This window comes from Poromitra crassiceps (genome assembly GCF_964638095.1).
Source record: "Poromitra crassiceps genome assembly, chromosome: 19".
In the NCBI taxonomy this organism is placed as follows: domain Eukaryota; kingdom Metazoa; phylum Chordata; class Actinopteri; order Beryciformes; family Melamphaidae; genus Poromitra; species Poromitra crassiceps.
The window spans coordinates 6,682,070-6,704,569 of record NC_139646.1 but is presented as its reverse complement, the minus strand read 5'-3'; the positions used below and the strand labels follow the sequence as shown (position 1 = coordinate 6,704,569).

The 22,500-nt window shown below is 43.7% G+C and overlaps 1 protein-coding gene across 1 annotated transcript in view; it reads left to right on the top strand.

The window, feature by feature from the left end:
• Nucleotides 1-22,500, top strand: part of myo15ab (myosin XVAb) — a gene marked incomplete at both ends in the record, with an annotated part of 75,369 nt that overhangs the window by 43,810 nt on the left and 9,059 nt on the right. The window contains 23 exons of the mRNA XM_083655748.1: nucleotides 3,053-3,125; nucleotides 3,320-3,511; nucleotides 3,622-3,701; nucleotides 3,815-3,888; nucleotides 7,357-7,474; nucleotides 8,072-8,169; nucleotides 8,298-8,357; nucleotides 10,633-11,016; nucleotides 11,327-11,408; nucleotides 11,647-11,742; nucleotides 11,909-11,969; nucleotides 13,304-13,397; nucleotides 13,632-13,722; nucleotides 15,078-15,193; nucleotides 15,501-15,560; nucleotides 15,779-15,854; nucleotides 15,970-16,085; nucleotides 17,603-17,721; nucleotides 17,960-18,101; nucleotides 18,931-19,042; nucleotides 19,191-19,265; nucleotides 19,955-20,160; nucleotides 22,215-22,336. Coding sequence (XP_083511874.1) covers nucleotides 3,053-3,125; nucleotides 3,320-3,511; nucleotides 3,622-3,701; nucleotides 3,815-3,888; nucleotides 7,357-7,474; nucleotides 8,072-8,169; nucleotides 8,298-8,357; nucleotides 10,633-11,016; nucleotides 11,327-11,408; nucleotides 11,647-11,742; nucleotides 11,909-11,969; nucleotides 13,304-13,397; nucleotides 13,632-13,722; nucleotides 15,078-15,193; nucleotides 15,501-15,560; nucleotides 15,779-15,854; nucleotides 15,970-16,085; nucleotides 17,603-17,721; nucleotides 17,960-18,101; nucleotides 18,931-19,042; nucleotides 19,191-19,265; nucleotides 19,955-20,160; nucleotides 22,215-22,336 — 2,647 coding nt within the window. The remainder of the gene's footprint in view (nucleotides 1-3,052; nucleotides 3,126-3,319; nucleotides 3,512-3,621; nucleotides 3,702-3,814; nucleotides 3,889-7,356; nucleotides 7,475-8,071; nucleotides 8,170-8,297; nucleotides 8,358-10,632; nucleotides 11,017-11,326; nucleotides 11,409-11,646; nucleotides 11,743-11,908; nucleotides 11,970-13,303; nucleotides 13,398-13,631; nucleotides 13,723-15,077; nucleotides 15,194-15,500; nucleotides 15,561-15,778; nucleotides 15,855-15,969; nucleotides 16,086-17,602; nucleotides 17,722-17,959; nucleotides 18,102-18,930; nucleotides 19,043-19,190; nucleotides 19,266-19,954; nucleotides 20,161-22,214; nucleotides 22,337-22,500) is intronic.

The following is a 22,500-nucleotide window of genomic DNA, read 5'->3' as shown; positions in this document are numbered from 1 at the left end:
CTATATATACTATAATAGACTGTAAATACTGTGCTATACAGTCTATATATACTATAATAGACTGTAAATACTGTGCTATACAGTCTATATATACTATAATAGACTGTAAATACTGTGCTATACAGTCTATATATACTATAATAGACTGTAAATACTGTGCTATACAGTCTATATATACTATAATAGACTGTAGATACTGTGCTATACAGTCTATATATACTATAATAGACTGTAGATACTGTGCTATACAGTCTATATATACTATAATAGACTGTAAATACTGTGCTATACAGTCTATATATACTATAATAGACTGTAAATACTGTGATATACAGTCTATATATACTATAATAGACTGTAAATACTGTTCTATACAGTCTATATATACTATAATAGACTGTAAATACTGTGCTATACAGTCTATATATACTATAATAGACTGTAAATACTGTGCTATACAGTCTATATATACTATAATAGACTGTAAATACTGTGCTCTACAGTCTATATATACTATAATAGACTGTAAATACTGTGCTATACAGTCTATACTATAATAGACTGTAAATACTGTGCTATACAGTCTATTTATAAAATGGCTCTCTCAAATCAAGCAATCTGATTGGTTCACAGCCATTGTATAATTCCAGTAACCGAGTTCAATAACCCATGGCCATGGGTTATTGGTTGCCATGGCAACTCTCTTACTAAGAGAGTAATAATAAGGCTTACCTCAAATGACAACGTAGAAAAAAAAAATGGCGGAGACAGCTGTCAGATCCTTGTGAATCGATCTTCGCTTATAACTTTACTAATACTTCGCAGAAAATGATGTTTTGTACAAGAATAGATGCGGGCTAATGTCTTCTTTGCAAAAGAAAGGCTGTTAACTCCGCATTTAACCCCGCATTTAACCCCGTAACGTTAGTTGGTGTCGGGCAAGCCCTGAGAATGCCAGGGTCACTACTGCTTCAAGTCTTTGTACAATGAGTCATTATGGACGCATGATGGCGCAACTCTCTTACTAAAAGGCTTTGAAAACAATGGCGGAGACACCTTTCAGATCCTTGTGAATCAATCTTCGCTTATAACTTTACTAATACTTCGCAGAAAATTATGTTTTGTACAAGAATAGGCGCGGGCTAATGTCTTAACCCCTCTCTCGCGCGCCCTCACTCTTAACCCCGCATCTGTAAATAAGACGTAATGTTACTTGGTACAGCTCTGGTGTCGGACTTTGCAAAAAGCTCTCAGGTTCGCAGCAAGCGCCAGGATTGGCCAATGTCGACTTCAGTCTCCAGAACGATCCAATCAAATCACCCGCACGTCTATCTTCTTGCTAGAGGTCCCGCCTTACAGTAGTGTTTCAACTGACTCTCAGAATACCATGCCAGTCGGACTTATAGTGTTATTATTATTATATTATTATACTTGGAACCCTTTTATAAAAGCAATATAGCACTCGAGCAGCGTGTGTTGTGGAATATATCCCCCTGCTCAGTTGTTATCCCACTCGGCCTGCGGCCTCGTGGGATAACAACTGATCAGGGGGATATATTCACCACAACACACTTGCTCTCGTGATATATTGCTTAAATATACTATAATAGACTGTAAATACTGTGCTATACAGTCTATATATACTATAATAGACTGTAAATACTGTTCTATACAGTCTATATATACTATAATAGACTGTAAATACTGTGCTATACAGTCTATATATACTATAATAGACTGTAAATACTGTGCTATACAGTCTATATATACTATAATAGACTGTAAATACTGTTCTATACAGTCTATATATACTATAATAGACTGTAAATACTGTGCTATACAGTCTATATATACTATAATAGACTGTAAATACTGTGCTATACAGTCTATATATACTATAATAGACTGTAAATACTGTGCTATACAGTCTATATATACTATAATAGACTGTAAATACTGTTCTATACAGTCTATATATACTATAATAGACTGTAAATACTGTGCTATACAGTCTATATATACTATAATAGACTGTAAATACTGTGCTATACAGTCTATATATACTATAATAGACTGTAAATAGTGTGCTATACAGTCTATATATACTATAATAGACTGTAAATACTGTGCTATACAGTCTATATATACTATAATAGACTGTAAATACTGTGCTATACAGTCTATATATACTATAATAGACTGTAAATACTGTGCTATACAGTCTATAATAGACTGTAAATACTGTGCTTGAAAGCTTCCTGGGTGAATGCTTGCGTGTAACTGCAACTCTTCCCTTAGGCTGCTGATGTAAATATGCCGTCAGCCAACTTGCCTGGTTAAGAAATATACACTGCTTTGATGGTGAAAGGATTTGAGTGAAAATTAATTTTGCATTTGCATCTGCATTATCTATCATTGCATTTATATAAGGAGAAACATGTATATTCTCCTCCTTATCTCATGAATAAGCCAGTGGTGAGATTTACATTGCGTCTTTGCAAAGATAGTAGTACAGTAGGAAGCTTGTGATTCGGATCACATTTAAAACATGAATGTCTCATACACATGTAGAATGATAAGCCTAGATCAGCAATACATGTTCAAATTGTTTTTACAAGTGAATCCTATTTTAGCTCCTTGGCTTAGACCGCTCCTGACCCAAACTCACCTTTCTGTTGTCTTTTTATTCACCTGAGCCCGGTCGAAGTTATCTGTCTCTCTCTCATTTCCTCCTCTCATCCAGTTAATCTGTCCTCGGCAGCTAATCTGTGCTTGGCAAGTCTACTGAGGATGAAACAACCTGATACTCGCTCTGGCTCGCTGTCTCGATGTGTGTGTGACGGGCAGCCGAAGTTGTTTTTCAATTATTTGACATAAGGTTGAAAATGTATTTAATAGCCTGAATGAACTGGCCATTGATTGCTTACCATAAATACTGTAAAACACCTGATATCATTTCACGGTTGTCCACCTGGGTTCTTTGTCGAATCCTTCCTGTATGTTAGAGATCCTCTGGGTGTTGTGTGTCTACAGTTTGCCCTCTGTCCATCAGGTGTGTCCTTCCTGTGTCCACTACACTCCTGGACGACAGGAGAAGACTTTGCCAGAGACATCTTACAGCACAGGTAGGTGTGTGTGTGTGTGTGTGTGTGTGTGTGTGTGTGTGTGTGTGTGTGTGTGTGTGTGTGTGTGTGTGTGTGTGCGCGTGTGTGTGCGCGCGTGCGTGCGTGCGTGTGTGTATTACTGACTGTGTGTTTGTGTGTGTGTGTGTGTGCGTGCGTGCGTGCGTGCGTGCGTGCGTGCGCGCGTGCATGTCTAGGGGTGTGGTAGAGTGCCGCCGAGGCTGGTCGGTGCTGCTGAAGGAGCAGGCCCAGTGGGTGGAGCTGGAGGGCTCCGATTACGTTCTGGACCTGATGTCCGACCTGGAGCTCCCCGCTGACTTCCCCAAGCACAGCAGCTACTTCATCATCTCTGCTCTGGAACCAAGCAGAGTGCGGGCCAACGCCAGCATGTACGACACGCAACAACATCTTCACTTCAGTGCATTGAATTGAATATTGATGAAGAGCCTGCAGATATTGGAATACTTTCGCTGTCTCTGTCTCCTTATTGTCTTATTAGAAGCCTGTTGGGTGGCTTTGATATGAATGATGACGTCATCACTTCAGCCATAAATAGCAGTGAAGGATTCTCGGGCCAAGGTACACAATGTACACACACACGCACCAACGCACGCACACATTGTTTTGATCAATTGGGTCATGATGTTGTCTACTCTTCCCTTCTCTCCTCTTCTCTTCTTCTTCTCTTGCAGACATGGAGCCTCAGAGAGGAATGGATCGCTATCTTGATAGCCTGTTTGACCCTGTGCTCTCTGATGGAACTGGAGTAAGTTACAATACGCATGCACATACACACACACACACACACACACACACACACACACACGCATAGGGCTGGGTATCGTTTAAAAATCACCATACCAGACAGTACCAACACTAATACGAGTACCCTTAAAGTGATAGCAATGAGTCATTCATTCAATAACTTTTTGTGTAGTATAGTCATAATTCTGAATGTTTTGGTGGCATCTCGCAGCACGCTGAACTGCCAACTCCGTCACATACACCACAGACTTTATAGGTTGTAGTTGCTGGGGTAGTGGGCCAATCACACAAATCTAAAGCAAATCTAAGAAAAATCTATCTAGCGCAAATCTCAGAGAGCGCTTGCGATGATTGGCTACAAGCAAAACCATAAAAAAAAATCTTTCTAGATCTGTGTAAAATTTTTTTATCGAATGCAGGTATCGTTTGACTGGAGAAGTTTCAATATGACTTGATACTGGGTTATTTCCGTCGATACCTTAAAGCAGCTGCCTTTTTGCGGCCCACCTCGACTGCATAAAAAATTAGGGCAAATAATGCAGAGCACTTTTTATTTTCCACAGTCACAACATGTGCGCTTGCGTGAGACCTGATTCATACAACATTAAATAGAAAGTAGCATTTGCCTTATCATTTCATTCACTTAAAGGACGGCTTTACCGATAATCAACCCACTTTGTATCATTCATAATCTCTGTAATATAAGCACATGGGCAGTGTTTACCTTCTCTCTCCGTTTTCCTCGTGGAGAAAAATGCTCCTGCAGGAACTCCGCCCCCGCCAGCTGCAAGTCATTAAGGCTCTCCAGTGCTCTCCATGCGATTCTCTGTGGATGTGCGCATACTGAAATGACAGCAGCAGTGTATGAGAAGAGAACAGCTTTTAAAGGTTGCCGCTAAGAGTGAGATTGGCTGAATGGGAAGATGTGGCTAACTGTGATTGGTTCAGCAAAAGCGGTAATGCCCCCTAATCAGCTGAATGCAGGCAGCTGGAAGGAGAGAGTGAGTGTGACAAAAATATCTTCCTGTCTGAACGTTCGCCTAAGCTCCATTAATGACCACACACATTCAAAAGACAGACAATATTTTGCTCAAATTAATTTGTTTTCGATCATGTAATAGTTTGTAATACCATGTTGCAAGTAATGCATGTTAATTTTAGACCACATTTAGGCTATTTCATGTATATTATTGTGGATGGCAGTTGAAGGCAGGACAGCCAGCACAAGCCACAGATTAGTGCACAAAGTGAGGATTTGATTTCCCCAGTGCAGGATATGTACATATGCACATTAATGCTGAACAAACAATGCTCAAATTAAACAATGACTAATGAAAATTAAAATGAAAGTAGGCTACAAACGTGGGCTATATCTGGTTAACACAGACACCACTAATAATAGGCTTACAGGTCAGTTACTGCAGAATATCACTGAACAGGCCACCTCCCTACTGAAGAAAGACTTTTCTATTGATAACACTTCATGGCTCTATCTCTATCCATGACAATTATGTTTTACATTTACATTTTGTCATTTAGCTGATCCTTCTGTGAAAACGTAGGATATGTCCAGTTGTTTTAAATTGTCTGTGGTGTTTTTATTATTATAATAATTAATATTATTTGTATTGATCAATTATTAGAGATTTCAGGCGACCCCATTTGACTTCCATGCGACCCCAGGGTTGAGAAAGCCTGATGTAGTGATGGTTTGCCAAATAGGACTTCTAATAAGAAGCTGAGGATGTGCAAAAGAAAAAGAGCCACTGTCAGTTATTAACAATAAAACAATAAAACTTATTCATGATTTATTACCTCCACCAAGGTTAAGAATTCTATTTCACTTCAAATGTAAGTGATAAGAATGATGTCTTTGGATGTACCAGCAAGTTGAACAGTTTCTGCTTTCTGGTTATGAAAGTGACGGCTGCAGTGATAATCCTGCGATACTGATGTGCGTTAGCCATACCATATCTATCAGTATTCAGTTAGCACGGTGATGTAGTGAATGTTAGCCATGCTATCGGATGTGGTTGACAGGAATTAGCATGTATCAGATATGTTCTACAGACCTCTCCCGCCCAGCAACCTAATACGTTACCCAGTTACCGTAACTGTCACAGCGACTAGATCGCCACGGTGATTTCCCACCCAGGCAACGCAGGGATCTGCTTACGAGGAACTGACACTCTGGCAAATGAAGGGCTTACTATTTAATGAGACATGGCCTATATTACTCACACACACACACACACACGCGCGCGTGCACGCACACACACACACACACACACACACACACACACACACACACACACACACACACACACACACACACACACACACACACACACACACACACACACACACACACGTAGATTTGTGGGTCAGTAGCTGATTTCTGATGGAAGGAGCTATACACTTGAGAGGGGATTCCTCCTTTAGGACAGTCAAAAAGTGCATTCAGTGCAGGGCGTCCGGGTAGTGTAGCGATAGATTCCCTGCCTACCAACACGAGGGTCGCAGGTTCGTGCCCCCGTCTTACCTCCGGCTTGGTCGGGCGTCCATACAGGCACGATTGACTGTGTCTGCGACTCTGCGGGTGGGAAGCCGGGAATGAGGGTATGTGTCCTGGTCGCTGCACTAGCGCCTCCTCTGGTCGGGGGGCGACTGTTCGGGGCGGGAGGGAACTGGTGGGAATAGCGCGATCCCACGTCACGTGCTATATGACCCGCCGGTGAAAAGAAGCCGCTGGCAACTGCACACATATCGGAGGAAGCGTGTGTGTCTACGGCTCTCCCAAGATCCGCAGAGGGGGTAGCGACCGGGGCAGCAGGGGGAATGAAATCTCCCAACTCGAGCGAAATTTCGCTGGCAACAGTCGCTTGCTGCTCAACGCTGATTGGCTGCCGTAACCCCGGAAGTGGCTGCAGTAAACACCGGGGTGCATAAAACTAAAATCGTCTGGCTAACTCTTGGCTAGGCCCTGCTAAATGCTAGGTCACTAGCAAACTAAACCTTCCTACTGAATGACTTCTTCACTTCCCGCGTGAACTGGATTTGATGCTCCTGACAGAGACTTGGCTCCATGCTGGTGAGTGTACTGTACACCGTTCTCCATGCTGGTGAGTGTACACCGTTCTCGGAAACTTCTTCCTCCCGACTGTACATTTTTCAGCTCCCCCCGGTCCAAACTAGTCTTCAGAATTGTGCCTGTTGACGAGCGATTTAAACACAGCGTCGGAGCGATTCCAAAAGGTTGAATCGAGCGACGGGGAGAAAAATAAATATCTCGGTGTGAACCCAGCTGAACACTCACAAATGCACACATACATTCACACATTCGTACCAGAGCACAGATGTGGTGATTAACTGTCTGTGTCTTTGTTTATGCACTCATGTTGTGATGTTATTACCAGTATGAGTGTTGAGGCTGATCTCTGTCTGGCATGTCTCTCCACTTCTCCCACAGGAAGGGGAGCCGGCTGCAGCGCTGTCGAGCAGGATGCGAGGGGCTGGGGGAGTCGGAGGGGGGTGGGGGGACGACCAGCCGGTAGGGAGCCCCTCCTCCCCCCCACCTCCACCTGGAGGTTGGTTACAATACATGCATCTGTGACCACACACACACACACACACACACCTGGAACATTCACATACTGGAAGAACGGTGGCTCAGTGGCGTGGTGTGGAGTTTGCATGTTCTCCCCGTGTTCATGTGGGTTTTCTCCGGGTGCTCCGGTTTCCTCCCACCACCAAAGACATGTACGTATGTTAGGTCAGCACTCCTGTCAGTGCCCCTGACCAAGGCAATGGCAAAAAGAACTGGAGTTGGTCCCCGGGTGCTGCACTGCGGCTGCCCACTGCTCCTATAGTTCTAGGAAGGTTCCTAGTAGAGGATGGGTCAAATGCAGAGGATGAATTTTCCCACGGGGATAAATAAAGGATAACTTAACTTAGCTTAACAAACTTGACTTTACCCATAGATTATTTAATCACTGCAATGAAACATACACACACACCATTTCATAATGTGTGTGTGTGTGTGTGTGTGTGTGTGTGTGTGTGTGTGTGCGTGTGTGTGTGTGTGTGTGTGTGTGTGTGTGTGTGTGTGTGTGCGTGTGCCTGTGCCTGTGCCTGTGCGTGTGCCTGTGCCTGTGCCTGTGTGGCCCGCACATGTGCGTCAACAGCTGTGAGAGTTCTTCCCGTGGGTGGAGTGATGTCACCTCCAGTGATGTCACCTCCCGCTGCTGCAGTGGCACCTGTATTACCGGGTTTGTATTTATGTGTGAAGAAAAACATTGGGAGAATCGTATAATTTTCCATCTCTCTGTCTTCCTTATTGACTCTCTCCTCCTCTGCCCTCCCCCTGGCCCCACAGGCCCACCCTCCCATCATCACCGCACAGATAACCAGCAGCAGGCTGTCATTGCCCAGCAGCAACAGGCTATAATGAACCAGCAGGCCGTCATCATGGTATGTCCTCTGTGTGTGTGTGTGTGTGTGTGTGTGTGTGTGTGTGTGTGTGTGTTTGTTACTATTTAATGAGACATGGCCTATATTACTCACACACACACACACACACACACACGCACACACGCGTGTGTGTCATTCAGTTCTCACGGAGCTGAATGACAAGATGCCGTGAGGAAATGGCTCTGCCTAAACACTCACTCCACCCGAGACATGATCTTTCAGCCCCGTGGGGATGGAGGTCTGGGCGTCCCAAACATTGAATGGGTTTCCACTGCCACCAGAACTGCTCATCTACTCAACATGCTCAACAGTGATGATGACCTACAACTCAGAGAAATGTACCCGTGCCTCACTCTTTCTACACCTGCAGCGCGCGCAAGATAGATACCACCCGCTGAGGAGAACCAGCCACAATTCCTGGGATTCAAAAGAAAAGAAAACGGAAAACTGGACATCAGAGCCGCAGGCTTCGGTGTGCGGTCAGACCGGATGGACCTTAATGACCTATGCCACCGCTCAGGATTGCAGCTGAGCTGGGCGACGCCTGACGGTACAACCGTGGCTGTCAACAACCGCATCATCATATAGATCCGCTTATTTCCACCCGGGCGATCTATGAACAGGACGGCACGCACCGTGAACTGACAAAACAAATCCGCGAGAGCATCCATTCTAAGAATGAAGAGGTCACACAACATTCAGCACTGGACCAGCCTGAGCCTGCAGGGAAAGCTGGCCCTTCTACCCTCTGCAGACCATCATGCACGGTCACATTCCATCTTCTCCAATAACAGCATAGGCGAGGACATCCTCATCTTCACCATCAAGGCCCGCCTACAAGTCCTACCAACAAAATATAACCTGGCAACCTGGTATCCATCAACACATGACCCCACACTGTATCCTACACCCAACCCCCCGCGACAAAGAGACAATAGCACATATCCTAAACGGCTGCAGCCAATACAAAGGACTTTACATAAGCAGGCACGACCGCCTGGTGGATCTGGTGTCAAACAGCATCAGAGAAGTACAGGACAATACAAGACAAATGCACAAACACAGCACTGTCAAACTGGACTGGTTCAATCACAACACCACTGACAATAACACACTGCACAATATCCCAAATAGCCCAGACATTGTTTTCATCAATGAAAGCAGAAAGTCAGTCACCATCATTGAAATAGCCTGCTCTTTTGATCTGTACATGGACACCTGCTTCACAACCAAACTCATGAAATATCAGCCCTTGGTAGAATATATAACAACTCTAGGCTACAGCTGTCAACTCATTGTGCTTGTGTTTGGGAGTCTGGGGCATGTCCACAAACTCGTGCTCCGTGGACTGCAACTAGGCAGGCTGCTAAAGCCTGATGCAAAGAAAAATAGCTAAATACTGCTCCATTTCAGCCATAATAGGCAGCCTCTTTATCTGGAGAAGACGACGCTTTGTATACCCTTGAGTGCTAAACATGCTTCCATATGTCAGTTTGCATACTTTATATTTAAGTCATCATCTTGCTGCAATGTCTTTTTCTGTGCTTAAAGGAACACTCCGCCCATTTTCAACCAGCTTTGTATCATTAGAACATCAGTAGTATATCAGAAAACTGTAAACGGTTTTGAAGTCTGTCATTTCATTTGACAGTTATTGAGTGTTAAAGTGTGGACCAGTGACATCACTGGTCCACACTAACTCAAATTAATAACTCATTAACTCAAATCAACTCTCAATAACTGCCAAACTATTCATCATTCATCTAGTTTGACAGTTATTGAGAGTTGATTTGAGTTAATGAGTTATTCATTTGAGGTAGTGTGGACCAGTGATGTCACTGGTCCACACTTTAACACTCAATAACTGTCAAATTAAATGACAGACTTCAAAACTGTTTACAGTTTTCTGATATACTACTGATGTTCTAATGATACAAAGCTGGTTGAAAATGGGCAGAGTGTTCCTTTAAGAAGTACATGCATCAGTGTCTGGTTCAATATACAGTAAATGTACTGTACTGCGGCCTTCTTCTAAAATGTTTGGATCTGTAATATTTGCTCTACTTTGGATCCAAATGAAAGTATTTAAGTGTGTGTGTGTGTGTGTGTGTGTGTGTGTGTGTGTGTGTGTGTGTGTGTGTGTGTGTGTGTGTGTGTGTGTGTGTGTGTGTGCGTGTGTGTGTGTGCGTGTGCGTGCGTGCGCCTGCCTGCCTATTTGGCTCAGTAGTGACAGAATGCACTTGTTTTGAACTGAAAGTATCCTTTTCTTCCTCAGGCCCAGCACATGACCATGCAGGCCATGGCCATGGTCAGCAGCCCAGTGACCAGCCCCCCCACCTCCCCCATCACAAGCCCTCCCATGAGCCCCCTGCTGCCCCACCCTCCCAGCCCATACGCCCCCGCTTACGCCGCCGTGCCCCCGAGTCCTTACGCTAACATTCCGCCCAGTCCCTACGCTAACATCCCTCCTAGTCCCTATGCTTCGGTGGACATGCCGCCTAGCCCCTACCCCCCCGCTCATCCACAGGCTGCCCAGCCTCAGACTCAGCCTCCGGCTCATCAGGCTCTGCACCCAAACCCCAACCCTGCGCTTCAGCCCCGCTCCACCAAAGCTCATAGACCTGAGGCAGTGCAGCCCAAAGTGTACCCAGCTCCCCAGGTCAGTTACTGTGAGATATCTAAAGTGACAAACAACACAGTGACATTTTCATATAAATAAGTGTTTGCTTTGCTTTGTGGTTCATGGATAGTGGATCAAACATGTTGTATAAAAATCCTGCGGTTTCTCATTTTAACATGACTCTTTGAGAGAGAAAAACATACACCGTTCACACAATGCTCTTGTGTTGTTGAGTTGTGTTATTCTGACATCTTGGCTGTCAGAATGATGACAGAACAAATGATATGGGTGCACAGCGTTGTTGCAAACTCTAAAGCTCTCTCTCTGTGTGGATTTGTGGCTTCCTCAGACTCAATCAGGTAAAGACAGCGTTCCTCGCAGGAAGGCTCCAGGCGTCCCCATCAATAAGGACAAACCAGCCAGGAAGTTTGGTAAGAAGAGAGTGAGAGAGAGAGAGAAACTACTTTGCTTTCTATTAATTATTTATTTATTGTGTGTGTGTGTGTGTGTGTGTGTGTGTGTGTGTGTGTGTGTGTGTGTGTGTGTGTGTGTGTGTGTGTGTGTGTCTCTGTGTCTCTGTGTGTGTCTGTGTGTGTGCGCGCGCATGCTTGTGTGTGTGCGTGTGTGTGTGTGTGTATGTGTGTGTGTGTGTGTGTGTGTGTGTTTTAGCTCCAGTGGTGACGACTCCCCCGCCCCCTACTGGAGAGGTGGTGAAATACTCGCCTCGGATTCCAGACCACGTCGTCCCCAGTCAAGATATCAAAGGTGGCTGATTTTAAAAGCTCTGTGTGTCTTGGTTTCAAGAGTCAAACACATTATTCTTTACATTTGTTCTTGCATTTCTTGATTTGTGCAGACATTAGTCGATATTCACTTTTAAAATGGTGGAACAAAACATATTGTATGTGTAATTGTTGACATTATTTTAAAGAAATCATCAGACAGTACGACACCCCACCTCTGCCCCCAGACCCACTGCCTTCTGGCAAAAGGTGAGGTCTCACACACACACACACATACACACACACACACACACACACACACACACACACACACACACACACACACACACACTCACTCACTCACTCACTCACTCACTCACTCACTCACTGGTTATGGTCATGAACGTGAGGGGTGACCAAAAGTTCAGTCATTATCAAAATCAGAATCGCTTAATTTAGGCCTACAATAAATGAACACAATTTTTAGTGGCCCGTCGCAGGGAGGTGTGAGGCCCTGTGCCAGCTTGACGTGCAAGGCCCTGCTCATGAACATGCAATGCATGAATCACGCGCATGCACATAGCAAGTCTAGTCCAAATGCACGCGAGTGGACAGTGAGCACATCGTTTTCTAGGGGGCTTGGACGGTGGCAACCAAAGACACCTTTACACGTTTGTTAGTAGGCTAATTATCTGAAATAATGGATTGCCATTGCCGCAAATCTGTCATAGCTTTAGTTCTTGATCTCCATGTGGAGAACAATTTCACCATCACGACATCCGTCTCTCTTTCGTGTTCAGGCTGACGTGCGGCGTGTTTGCAGTGTTCCAAACAGTTTTGCGATGTTTTTAATCAGTGAGTCATGGTCGCGGTCCAAAAAATAATACAGCATCATCATGCACATAGTCTCAGCCACAGTTGCAGCCTGCAGAGCGCACAGACAAAACCAAAGACTGTGCTGTTCAGACGGTGGTTCTCTGAGGCCCTGTGAGGAGCGAGGCCCTGTGAGGAGTGAGGCCCTGTGAGGAGCGAGGCCCTGTGAGGAGCGAGGCCCTGTGAGGAGCGAGGCCCTGTGAGGAGCGAGGCCCTGTGAGGAGCGAGGCCCTGTGAGGAGCGAGGCCCTGTGAGGAGCGAGGCCCTGTGAGGAGCGAGGCCCTGTGAGGAGCGAGGCCCTGTGAGGAGTGAGGCCCTGTGAGGAGCGAGGCCCTGTGAGGAGCGAGGCCCTGTGAGGAGCGAGGCCCTGTGAGGAGCGAGGCCCTGTGAGGAGTGAGGCCCTGTGAGGAGCGAGGCCCTGTGCGGTCACACTCTTCAAACAGACCTTGCGACGGTTTGTCACAGAATTGGAGATTTGTCTAAATGTCAATTAACTGAAGATCCTTCCATGTGTTTTGGGCTTGATAATAAGAATGGTAATGTAATAGATCATGACTAATGTTATTTCTGGTCAATGAGGACAACACCAGAATGGCTACGTTTACTCACAGAATAGATGCTTAGACCCAGACACAGTGAACATGTGTATATACAATGAAAGCATACAGTATTACATTAGAGTTCCTGCAAATCCTGCCAACTTGAATGTTTGAAACTGTGAATGTCTCTAGGAGACCTGAGGGGAAGTTTAAGAAGAAGCAGAGCCCTCGTGATGAAGCTTTACACATCCTCAAACCCACGATGGACAACCCCCCTGCTCCACAGGTGCACATTTCAACACAAAAAGCACATCTCTCTCTTGCAATGCTACAGCATACATGAATGCAGCATACACAATCGCACAATGTACTATGATTCATGTGGCTAGATGCTAAATTAACATTACTGTAGATAGCCTACACAGTTAGATATTAGATTTACAAGGTTTGCAAGCAATGATAACCTCTGAGTAACAGTTGCAGTCATGCCATGTAAGAAAATGTTTCTGTGTTTCTCTAGCCCAAACGTCCTGTTGGCCCTGCTGCAGTGAAAGAGCCGAAGAGTACTAAGAAAAAAATGGCTGAACGCCCTATCCCTATACCTCCTCCAGGTACACAGCTACACATATACTACCCCTATACCTCCTCCAGGTACTCAGCTACACATATACTACCCCTATACCTCCTCCAGGTACATAGCAACACATATACTACCCCTATACCTCCTCCAGGTACACAGCTACACATATACTACCACTATACCTCCTCCAGGTACACAGCTACACATATACTACCCCTATACCTCCTCCAGGTACACAGCTACACTGTATACTACCACTATACCTCCTACAGGTACACAGCTACACATATACTACCCCTATACCTCCTCCAGGTACACAGCTACACATATACTCATTCACCCATACTCAAAGTTCAAATGCACTCTTTCTTGTCATCCTAATCCCAGACTGTAATGCTTACCCTATGCCAGGATTCCACGTTCCAGGATAAATCATTAGACTTGAGTGTTAAGCCAAGTTTTGACAACCAAAAATAATTTCTTCCTAAATTGTGTTGTAAATGCATGCAGCTAAAAAACATTTAGACTACAAACAAGCTTTGAATTGCTTTATTTCTTTTGTTGTCTCAAATTGCCTCCGTTCCTCTCAGGTTCGATTCCAGTAACAGCCATAGATCCCATAGGAATATCCTAGAGCAGAGGTGCTCAAATCTTTTCTTATGAAGGGCCAAAAATGTATCTGGATGGAGGGCTGTGGGCCAAAATAAAATAAATGTTGATGTTATGTGAAATGAAATTACATTAAAATTTATTATATTTTATAGACAATTTACATTGTAAATCTAAAATAAATTTTCAAAATAATAAAAATGTTATTTGATTTTTATTTATTTATTATAGTTAGATTTAGAGTTGATGGGGGGGGGGGAGTTTAATTATTTTCAAAGGGACACCTTTCTGACAGAAAGTTCACGCAACTCAAGATGCGTAACCCTAACCCTACGCATAGAACCCATTCTCATTCAGATATCTTGAGGTGAGAGGTCAGGGGACCCCTTTGAAAATGGCCATGCCAATTTTTCCCCTCGCCAACATTTAGCCTAACTTTGGAGCATTATTTAGCCCCCTTGTTGACATGCTAGTTTCATATGGTATAAGAAACATCACACTAGCTTCGAAATACAGTAATATTAGCAGATTTTTTGTTTGTTTTTTTGGGGGGGGGGGGGGGGGTTCCCCCCCTTTTTGTTGTCAAATCCATGGTGGACCAAAACAAACAGGGCAGGCCAAACATGGCCCACGGGCCCCAAATTGGTCAGCCATGTCCTAGAGCAAGACACTAACTGAATCCTCACCTGCTCACTCATTGTACAGTAAACTGCTTTGACTATGAGTGTCAGCTGAAGGTCAAACTGTGTCATCCCTAATCTGATGTATTTGATGCAGTTGCTCGAGAGCTCCCAGTGGAGACAGAGACCATCCAGACTCAGCTTTATCAGAGCACCAATGAGGAGCACTACACCTACACCAATGTTCCCTGGAGGCTGTATCTCAGGAAGGAGGTACACAACACAGAACACACACACACGAACACGCACACACACATACACACACGCACACACACGGACACATGGACACACAAGCACACATGCGTGCAGACATACACATGCGCACGTCGCGCACACACACACACACACACACACACACACACACACACACACACACACACACACACACACACACACACACACACTCACACACACACACACACACACACACACACACACACACACCCTGTCTCCCTAACTCAATGTTTAGGATTTTTGGATTTTGAGCTGCCTCAAAATGAACATATCTTTTCTTTTACAGGTTTTCTATCCCAAAGACAGCTTCAACCATCCTCTGGTGCTAGACCTCATTTTCAAACAGGTAAAATAAAGCCATTGATAGATTAATAATAAATACAAGATAAATTGATAAAACAGTACATAATTGCATTTATCCATGCATGCAGTCATTCATTCATATGTTTATTTCATTCATTTATTCACTAACTTAACTTGTGTTCCACAAGTTCAGTTGATCACAGAAATATATTCAAAGTGATTTCTCTCCTCTCCTCTTCTCCCCTCTCCTATCCTCTCCAGATAGTGAATGACACTCTATCGGAGGCATGTGTTCGTATCACCCAGAATGAAAGGCAGAAAATGAAAAGTCTTTTTGGTACCTGTCATTACTACAGACATTTTTCCAAACTTTACAACAGCACCTCATCCTCTACTCCAAACTAAATATTTTAACATTTAAGTGTGTATGCATCTATTTTTGTGAATGACAGCAAAACATGGGGTCAAACAGAATATGGATCCGGTGGAGGAGTTTGTGAAGAAAACCATTGTCACAGCAGCCAGGGAAACCTGGGAAATTTACTTCTCCCGTCTGTTCCCCGCCTCGGTGAGGGTGCTGACAGCTCACTGACCTGTTTCAACTCTTAAAGGGATAGTTCACTATTTTTTTTACAGCCTAGCCCAGTGGCGGCTTGTGCATTTTTCTCCAGGTAGGGCTATACCAAAAATATGGCTGGACGATATGGTTATCATGATACCTGTCCTGTAATCATAAGGATTTTTCTCAATATCAATATATATCACGATTGGTTCGTGGTTCATGTATGCAAAATCACGTTAAATAATCAAATTAATGTTCATCTCATTTAACCGAATGGTAATGATGTCAAACAAACCTTAAATTTTCAAATGATATTCCTACCATACCTCAATTTATCAGTTTTTGAGTCAAATTTGCTTGTCACCAATTTAGACAACCGAAATGTGTCACAATATTAAAATATATTCATATCCTCACCATATGATCCCACTGAAAGACAATAAACAATAATATTGAATTATTGTCCACTCCAGCCCAAGCAAGTCCACACACTACTACTAGCTTTTGGATCATACGGCCAGACAGATTAGGAGGCATTTCAATCACACAGGAGAAATACACATAAACCTGATCTCTACTTCAAACTTCCCTCATATTGCCTATACAGCTTTTTATATTTGGCATCCGTCCATGTTGTTTACACATTTAAATTACGAGTTAAAAGGCATAAAACACGTCGGAAGCAGGACTTCCTAGGGGCGTGGCCATATGGAGCCCATTGAGAACGCATTGCCGTCCGGCGTCCACGCAGCTGCCGGTAGCTCGGGGGAAACTTCCGAAAGTGAGAGTGAATGAAAGCGGTCTGAGCGACATTCAACTATTCAACAGTCTTCTTTTTTTTTCCATATTTTATTTGAGATTTTTCATAACAATAACAAGACAAAGACTTCAACAGTCTTTTTCAAGTTGCACTAAAAGGACTGTACAGACTCTGGACTCCACAGAAAAAAAAAAGTTTCTAGACATAGTCTAGCCAGCCGCAGTATCGTTACTGCGGCTGGCTAGACTATAGTCTAGAAAAGTTTTTTTTTTCTTTCTCTCCTCTGTGCTCAAGGAGAGCGGCGCACTATCGCCCTCTATTGGTCAGCCGCCACTGGCCTAGCCCTATTTGTTGCTTACCAATGATGATGTTGATTGGTAGTTCTTTCTCTGCACAATGCTGTTCCTCATAGTAGCTCTGGAAAGTTGGGCAAAAATGAATGCAAGGTCAATGGGGTCACGCTCCCGAGAAATAACTCTACCAATCAACATCCTCATTGGTAAGTACAGTAGCAAATAGGTCTAGACTTTAAAAGAAATGCCAACTATCCCTTTAAGACTATTTTCTCTGCCAATATATCTCAACACAAACAATGTCACACAACAACCCCCACATATGAGTTGATTGCAATGAATCCTATTATCATTATTGAGTGTATTATTTTCCATTTAGCAAACCTGTGTGTGTGTGTGTGTGTGTGTGCGTGCGTGTGTGTGTGTGCGTGTGCGTGCGTGTGTGTGTGTGTGTGTGTGTGTGTGTGTAGGGCAGTGTAGGTACAGGAGTGCAGGTGTTGTCAGTGTCTCACTGTGGCATTAAGCTGTTGAAGACAGTAAAGAGCAGCGACGCGTCTCCAGACTACTTCAGAGTCCTGCGACCGTACACGTATGTATGGTTTTCTCTGTGTGTGCCTGCCAGCCAGGCTTGGATCAAGCAGTATTTTGCAAATACTTAGTTGTATTTGACCTGCTTGGAGTACCGGATGGATCTGTGTCACATTTAAAGTACAACAAATTGACTTTCAAACACTTGATCCTGTGATTATCTCTCCACTTTTCTTTCAATTATTTCTCTCTGTTGATTTCTCTATCCACACTGTGTATTTATTTATTTGTTTACTAAGCTATGCAGACATCCTGTTTGTGACCATCCCATCTGAGAACATGCTGGAATTCAATCTGATCAATGAGAAACTGATCCTGTTCTCCGCCAAGGCGCCGCAAGTCAAACATCTGATAGACACCTTCATCACTGAGATCAAAAAGGTAGATCCGAGCGCGCACGTCTCTCCAGAATGATCACATAGAAGATTCAAGATTCAAGATTTTTATTGTCACTCCGTAGTACAAGTATCGCGTGTGAAATTCTTGTGCTGTAGACTCCGTTACAACATAGTGCAAAAAATAAAAAATAAATAAATAAATAAAAACAAGAGGCAACAAGCAATAACGCAGTAATATACGCCACAGACAGTGGCACATATGTGCAAATGGCATGAACATACTTTAAACATAATTAAACATAATAACATTCTGTTAGGTGCAAATAGCATATGCCTAATTAACATATTATTGAACATTAGTCATACGTGATGGTAGCAGCTGAAGAAAGTGGGGGAAACATAACATCTTTAGAAATAGACCATAAAACACTTAACAAAGGAGCAGCCAAAGGGCCAATCACAGCTGAGTTTAATAGAAATGTTTAAACTAACACTGAGGCTATAGTAAATAGTAAATTACAGTTCCCTCAATATAACATAACTGCATTATGTTCCCACAAGACCTGATGTGTTTTGAGTAAGGGCTGCGACTCACTTCTTATCAAGTGGAAATCTTGCTGTTACTCTGCAATCGCTATTGCTCTCTCCACCTACCCATAGGCTTACGGAATGTAACAAGTTCACGCCTGTTGTCTAGGGGAAGTCAAATGGCATTCTGGGATATATAAGAAATCACACAGAAAAAACTACAATAGAAGTAAACGAAGCAGATTGAGGAAAAGTGGATACAAGAAAAAAGTAAATGACATCATTTCATCACAAAATAGCATTGCATTGAAAATCACAGTTAGATTTTTGTTTGCTCTTCCCAGGACTCGGACTATGTGGTTGCAGAGCGTAACTTTGTGACAGACGACCGCTCACTGCTCACTTTCCACAAAGGGGACATCATCAGGCTGCAGGTTATGGATGGTCTGGAGAAGGGTGAGAGACACACAGATCATAGGGCAAACGTTCTCATCTTTTTGGTGAATCTCTGATCGTGCGCGCGCGCGTGTGTGTGTGTGTGTGTGTGTGTGTGTGTGTGTCTGTGTGTGTGTGTGTGTGTGTGTGTGTGTGTGTGTGTGTACAGGTCATAGCTATGGCTGTGTGGTGAGGAAGAAGGTGGTGTTCCTGGAGGAGATGAAGAGAGGCACCCAAGACTTTGGTAAGTCGACATGAAATTGCAGTTGTGTGCGTCTGTACAAAGAGAGTGACACTTAATCTTGTCAAACAGAGAACACAAGAAAATGGATGTATCTATAAATAATGCATTACACGATATATTTTATTCATTCAAATCAAATCAATGAATTTTAATGTGTCACAGTTCCCCTTAGAAGCTATAATGAACCGCACAAGTACAAACAAGCAGACGCACTCAGACACATAATATGGAGAGGTGTGTGTGTGTGTGTGTGTGTGTGTGTGTGTGTGTGTGTGTGTGTGACGACACTGTGTGTGACACTGTGTGGGTGCATGTGAGTTTGTGTGTATCCATGTGTGAATGATCTATAATTGGTAGGTTAGCGCAATGTGCCAGGTTATCTGTGTAGCAGTGTCTTCAGGTGGAAAATGGGGTCTTGTAAATGATTAGAGGAAGAAGCATGAAGATGTAGATAGCGATAACGCTTGTTATAAAGACTCCATTGCTTGCTGGCTGCAAGTGGAAAGCTGAGCTGCTAAAGCTGCTAACAGAAGGGCCGATAATGATAAGAAAAGGACCACCCGGTGTGTGTGTGTGTGTGTGGGGGGGGGGGGGGGGGTGTGCCGAGGAGGATGTGTGTACTTTTATATGCTTGTTTGTTTTTCTAGATGACCTTATTGTGTGTGTGTGTGTGTGTGTGTGTGTGTAAGGGTGGAAGTTCGGAGCAGTGTGTGGCCGAGCTGGGGCGTTCCCGGTGGATTGTGTGCGTCCGGTGGAGCCTCCTGACTTCCTGTCGCTGCCGTTGGACCGCAGGGCGGACCCTCGGGGAGGGGCGGGGCAGTTCGCCGTGTCGTCCGCCGTCGCTGTCGCCGTGGTGTCCACCATGGCTGCACATGAGATCGATCAAACTCTAGAGGTACACGAGCACACGCACACACGTGGGTGCGTGCGCACACACACACACACACACACACACACACACACACACACACCTACACACCAGAGATGGGGACTTGGACTTGAGACTTGGACTTGAGTCGCACTTAAGTCACACACACAGTGACTTGAGACTTGACTTGAGACTCGTCCTCAAAGACTTGAGACTTGACTTGACTTGAGATTTGGGACTTGTGAACAATCTTTATTTTTATTTTATTTGTATGTGTGTGTGTGTGTGTGTGTGTGTGTGTGTGTGTGTGTGTGTGTGTGTGTATGTGTGTGTGTGTGTGTGTGTGTGCATTAACATTAAGGTAATGTCTACTACTACTAATGTCAACTCATCAATGCTGATACTGTATGCTAATAAAGGAGTGAGGACATGTTTTGAAGTCCTTAGTTTTAGCTGCAGTGTTCTTTTTTTTGTTCAAAGTTTTTTTATTTGTTTTCTGTATATTATACAAAATACAAAATACAAATTCAAATACACTTGACACTTTTAAACAAAAACCCATCCCACAAGAACCCCTGGCCTATTACACCACATACATACATCACAGTATATCAATACACAAATACACACAAAAGAAAAAGAAAGAAAAGAAAAAACATACAACAACAACAACAACAAAAACAGATTAATGAAAATAAATATGAGAAAAGGGGGGGGGGTAAATCTATATATTTGAAATGCTTTTAGCGTCCATTTTCTCTACCTGGTCCAGGACTGGCTGCCAGATGGTATAAAAGTCGAGGGCACAACCCCTTGTAGCGTATCTGATTTTTTCTAGGGTTAGATGATACATGAGATCTCTGACCCAGTGATTGAAAGTTGGAGGAAACTTGTCTTTCCATTTAAGGAGTACAAGTCTTCTGGCCAGAAGTGTACCAAACGCTATCATCTTTTTGCTGCATTGGTTGAGGGAGAGATCATGCGGTATCACACCAAAGATTGCAATTATGGCAAGAGGTTCAATGGATATTTCCAGTATATCAGAAAAGAATTTAAATATGGAATGCCAAAAATCTACTAATTTTGGGCAAAGCCAAAACATATGTGATAAAGTGGCTGGGGTTGTTTGACAGCGATCACAATTGGGATCCATGTCTGGTGTAAATTTGGCCAATCTCGCCCTGGACCAATGCAGTCTATGTACAATCTTGAATTGTATGACTTTATGTTTTAAACAAATTGAAGAGGAGAATATTTTTTCTAATATGGACTTTAGCTGCAGTGTTCTAAGCAGACCGGAGGGCATGCAGCAGATGATAGAACACTCATCCATAAGAGACTTGAGACTTGACTTGGACTTAACTCCCAAAGACTTGAGACTTGACTTGGACATGCAAAAAATGACTTGTGGGCATCTCTGCTACATTTGAAATGTTTATTTATGTCCACATAAATACAAGTATGCAAAGGACATAAACAGTAATAGTGCAGTCAAATGCTGGGAGTCAGTCAGTGAGTGCCCAGACGGCAACCACAATAATGCATACACATAAGAAACACACAGGATGATAACATGACAGGTTGATATATACAGTTATACTGTAATGCAAGGTAGCGGTCAGTATCCACTTCATGGGTTCAAAAAGCAGCGCCTCCTCCATATTGAGCGGCTGCCGATAATAGTAGATGTTGAACAATATCTCGCTAACTGCTTGGCCCTTCTCTTTGGGAGACCAGCCATCTGAAGGCCTCTCACAACCAGCTTATGGACATGACCTAGGCTACCAAATATGAAAACTAGAAGTTTACACCTGTAGCCCAACTGTGAAATGGTCTGTTCTAGCTGTTGGTATTTCATCATCTTGGTTAGAAAGGCCTCCTCTAGGCCTCCTCAAGGCACGCACACACACACACACACACACACACACACACACACACACACACACACACACACACACACACACACACACACACACACACACACACACACACACACACACACACACACACACACACACACTTACACTTACTCTCTCTCTCAGACTGAACTTCTCTTCCACTGTCTATTTTTGTTGTTTCAGAAATTTTCGATGGACGGTTTTGATGGTGATGGAGATATGGACGAGAGCGCTCTAATGGACAGCAAATACGACATGGTGGAGTTCGCCACAAAATACTTCAGACAGGGAGCCGACGTGAAGGGGTGAGACAAAAAACGACACATGCTGTATATATACATAGACACACAGAGAGATTTACACACACACACACACACACACACACACACACACACACACACACACACACACACACACAGATGAGCATGTCAACTTTGTCAGCACATGTAAACCGAACGTAACGAGTGAT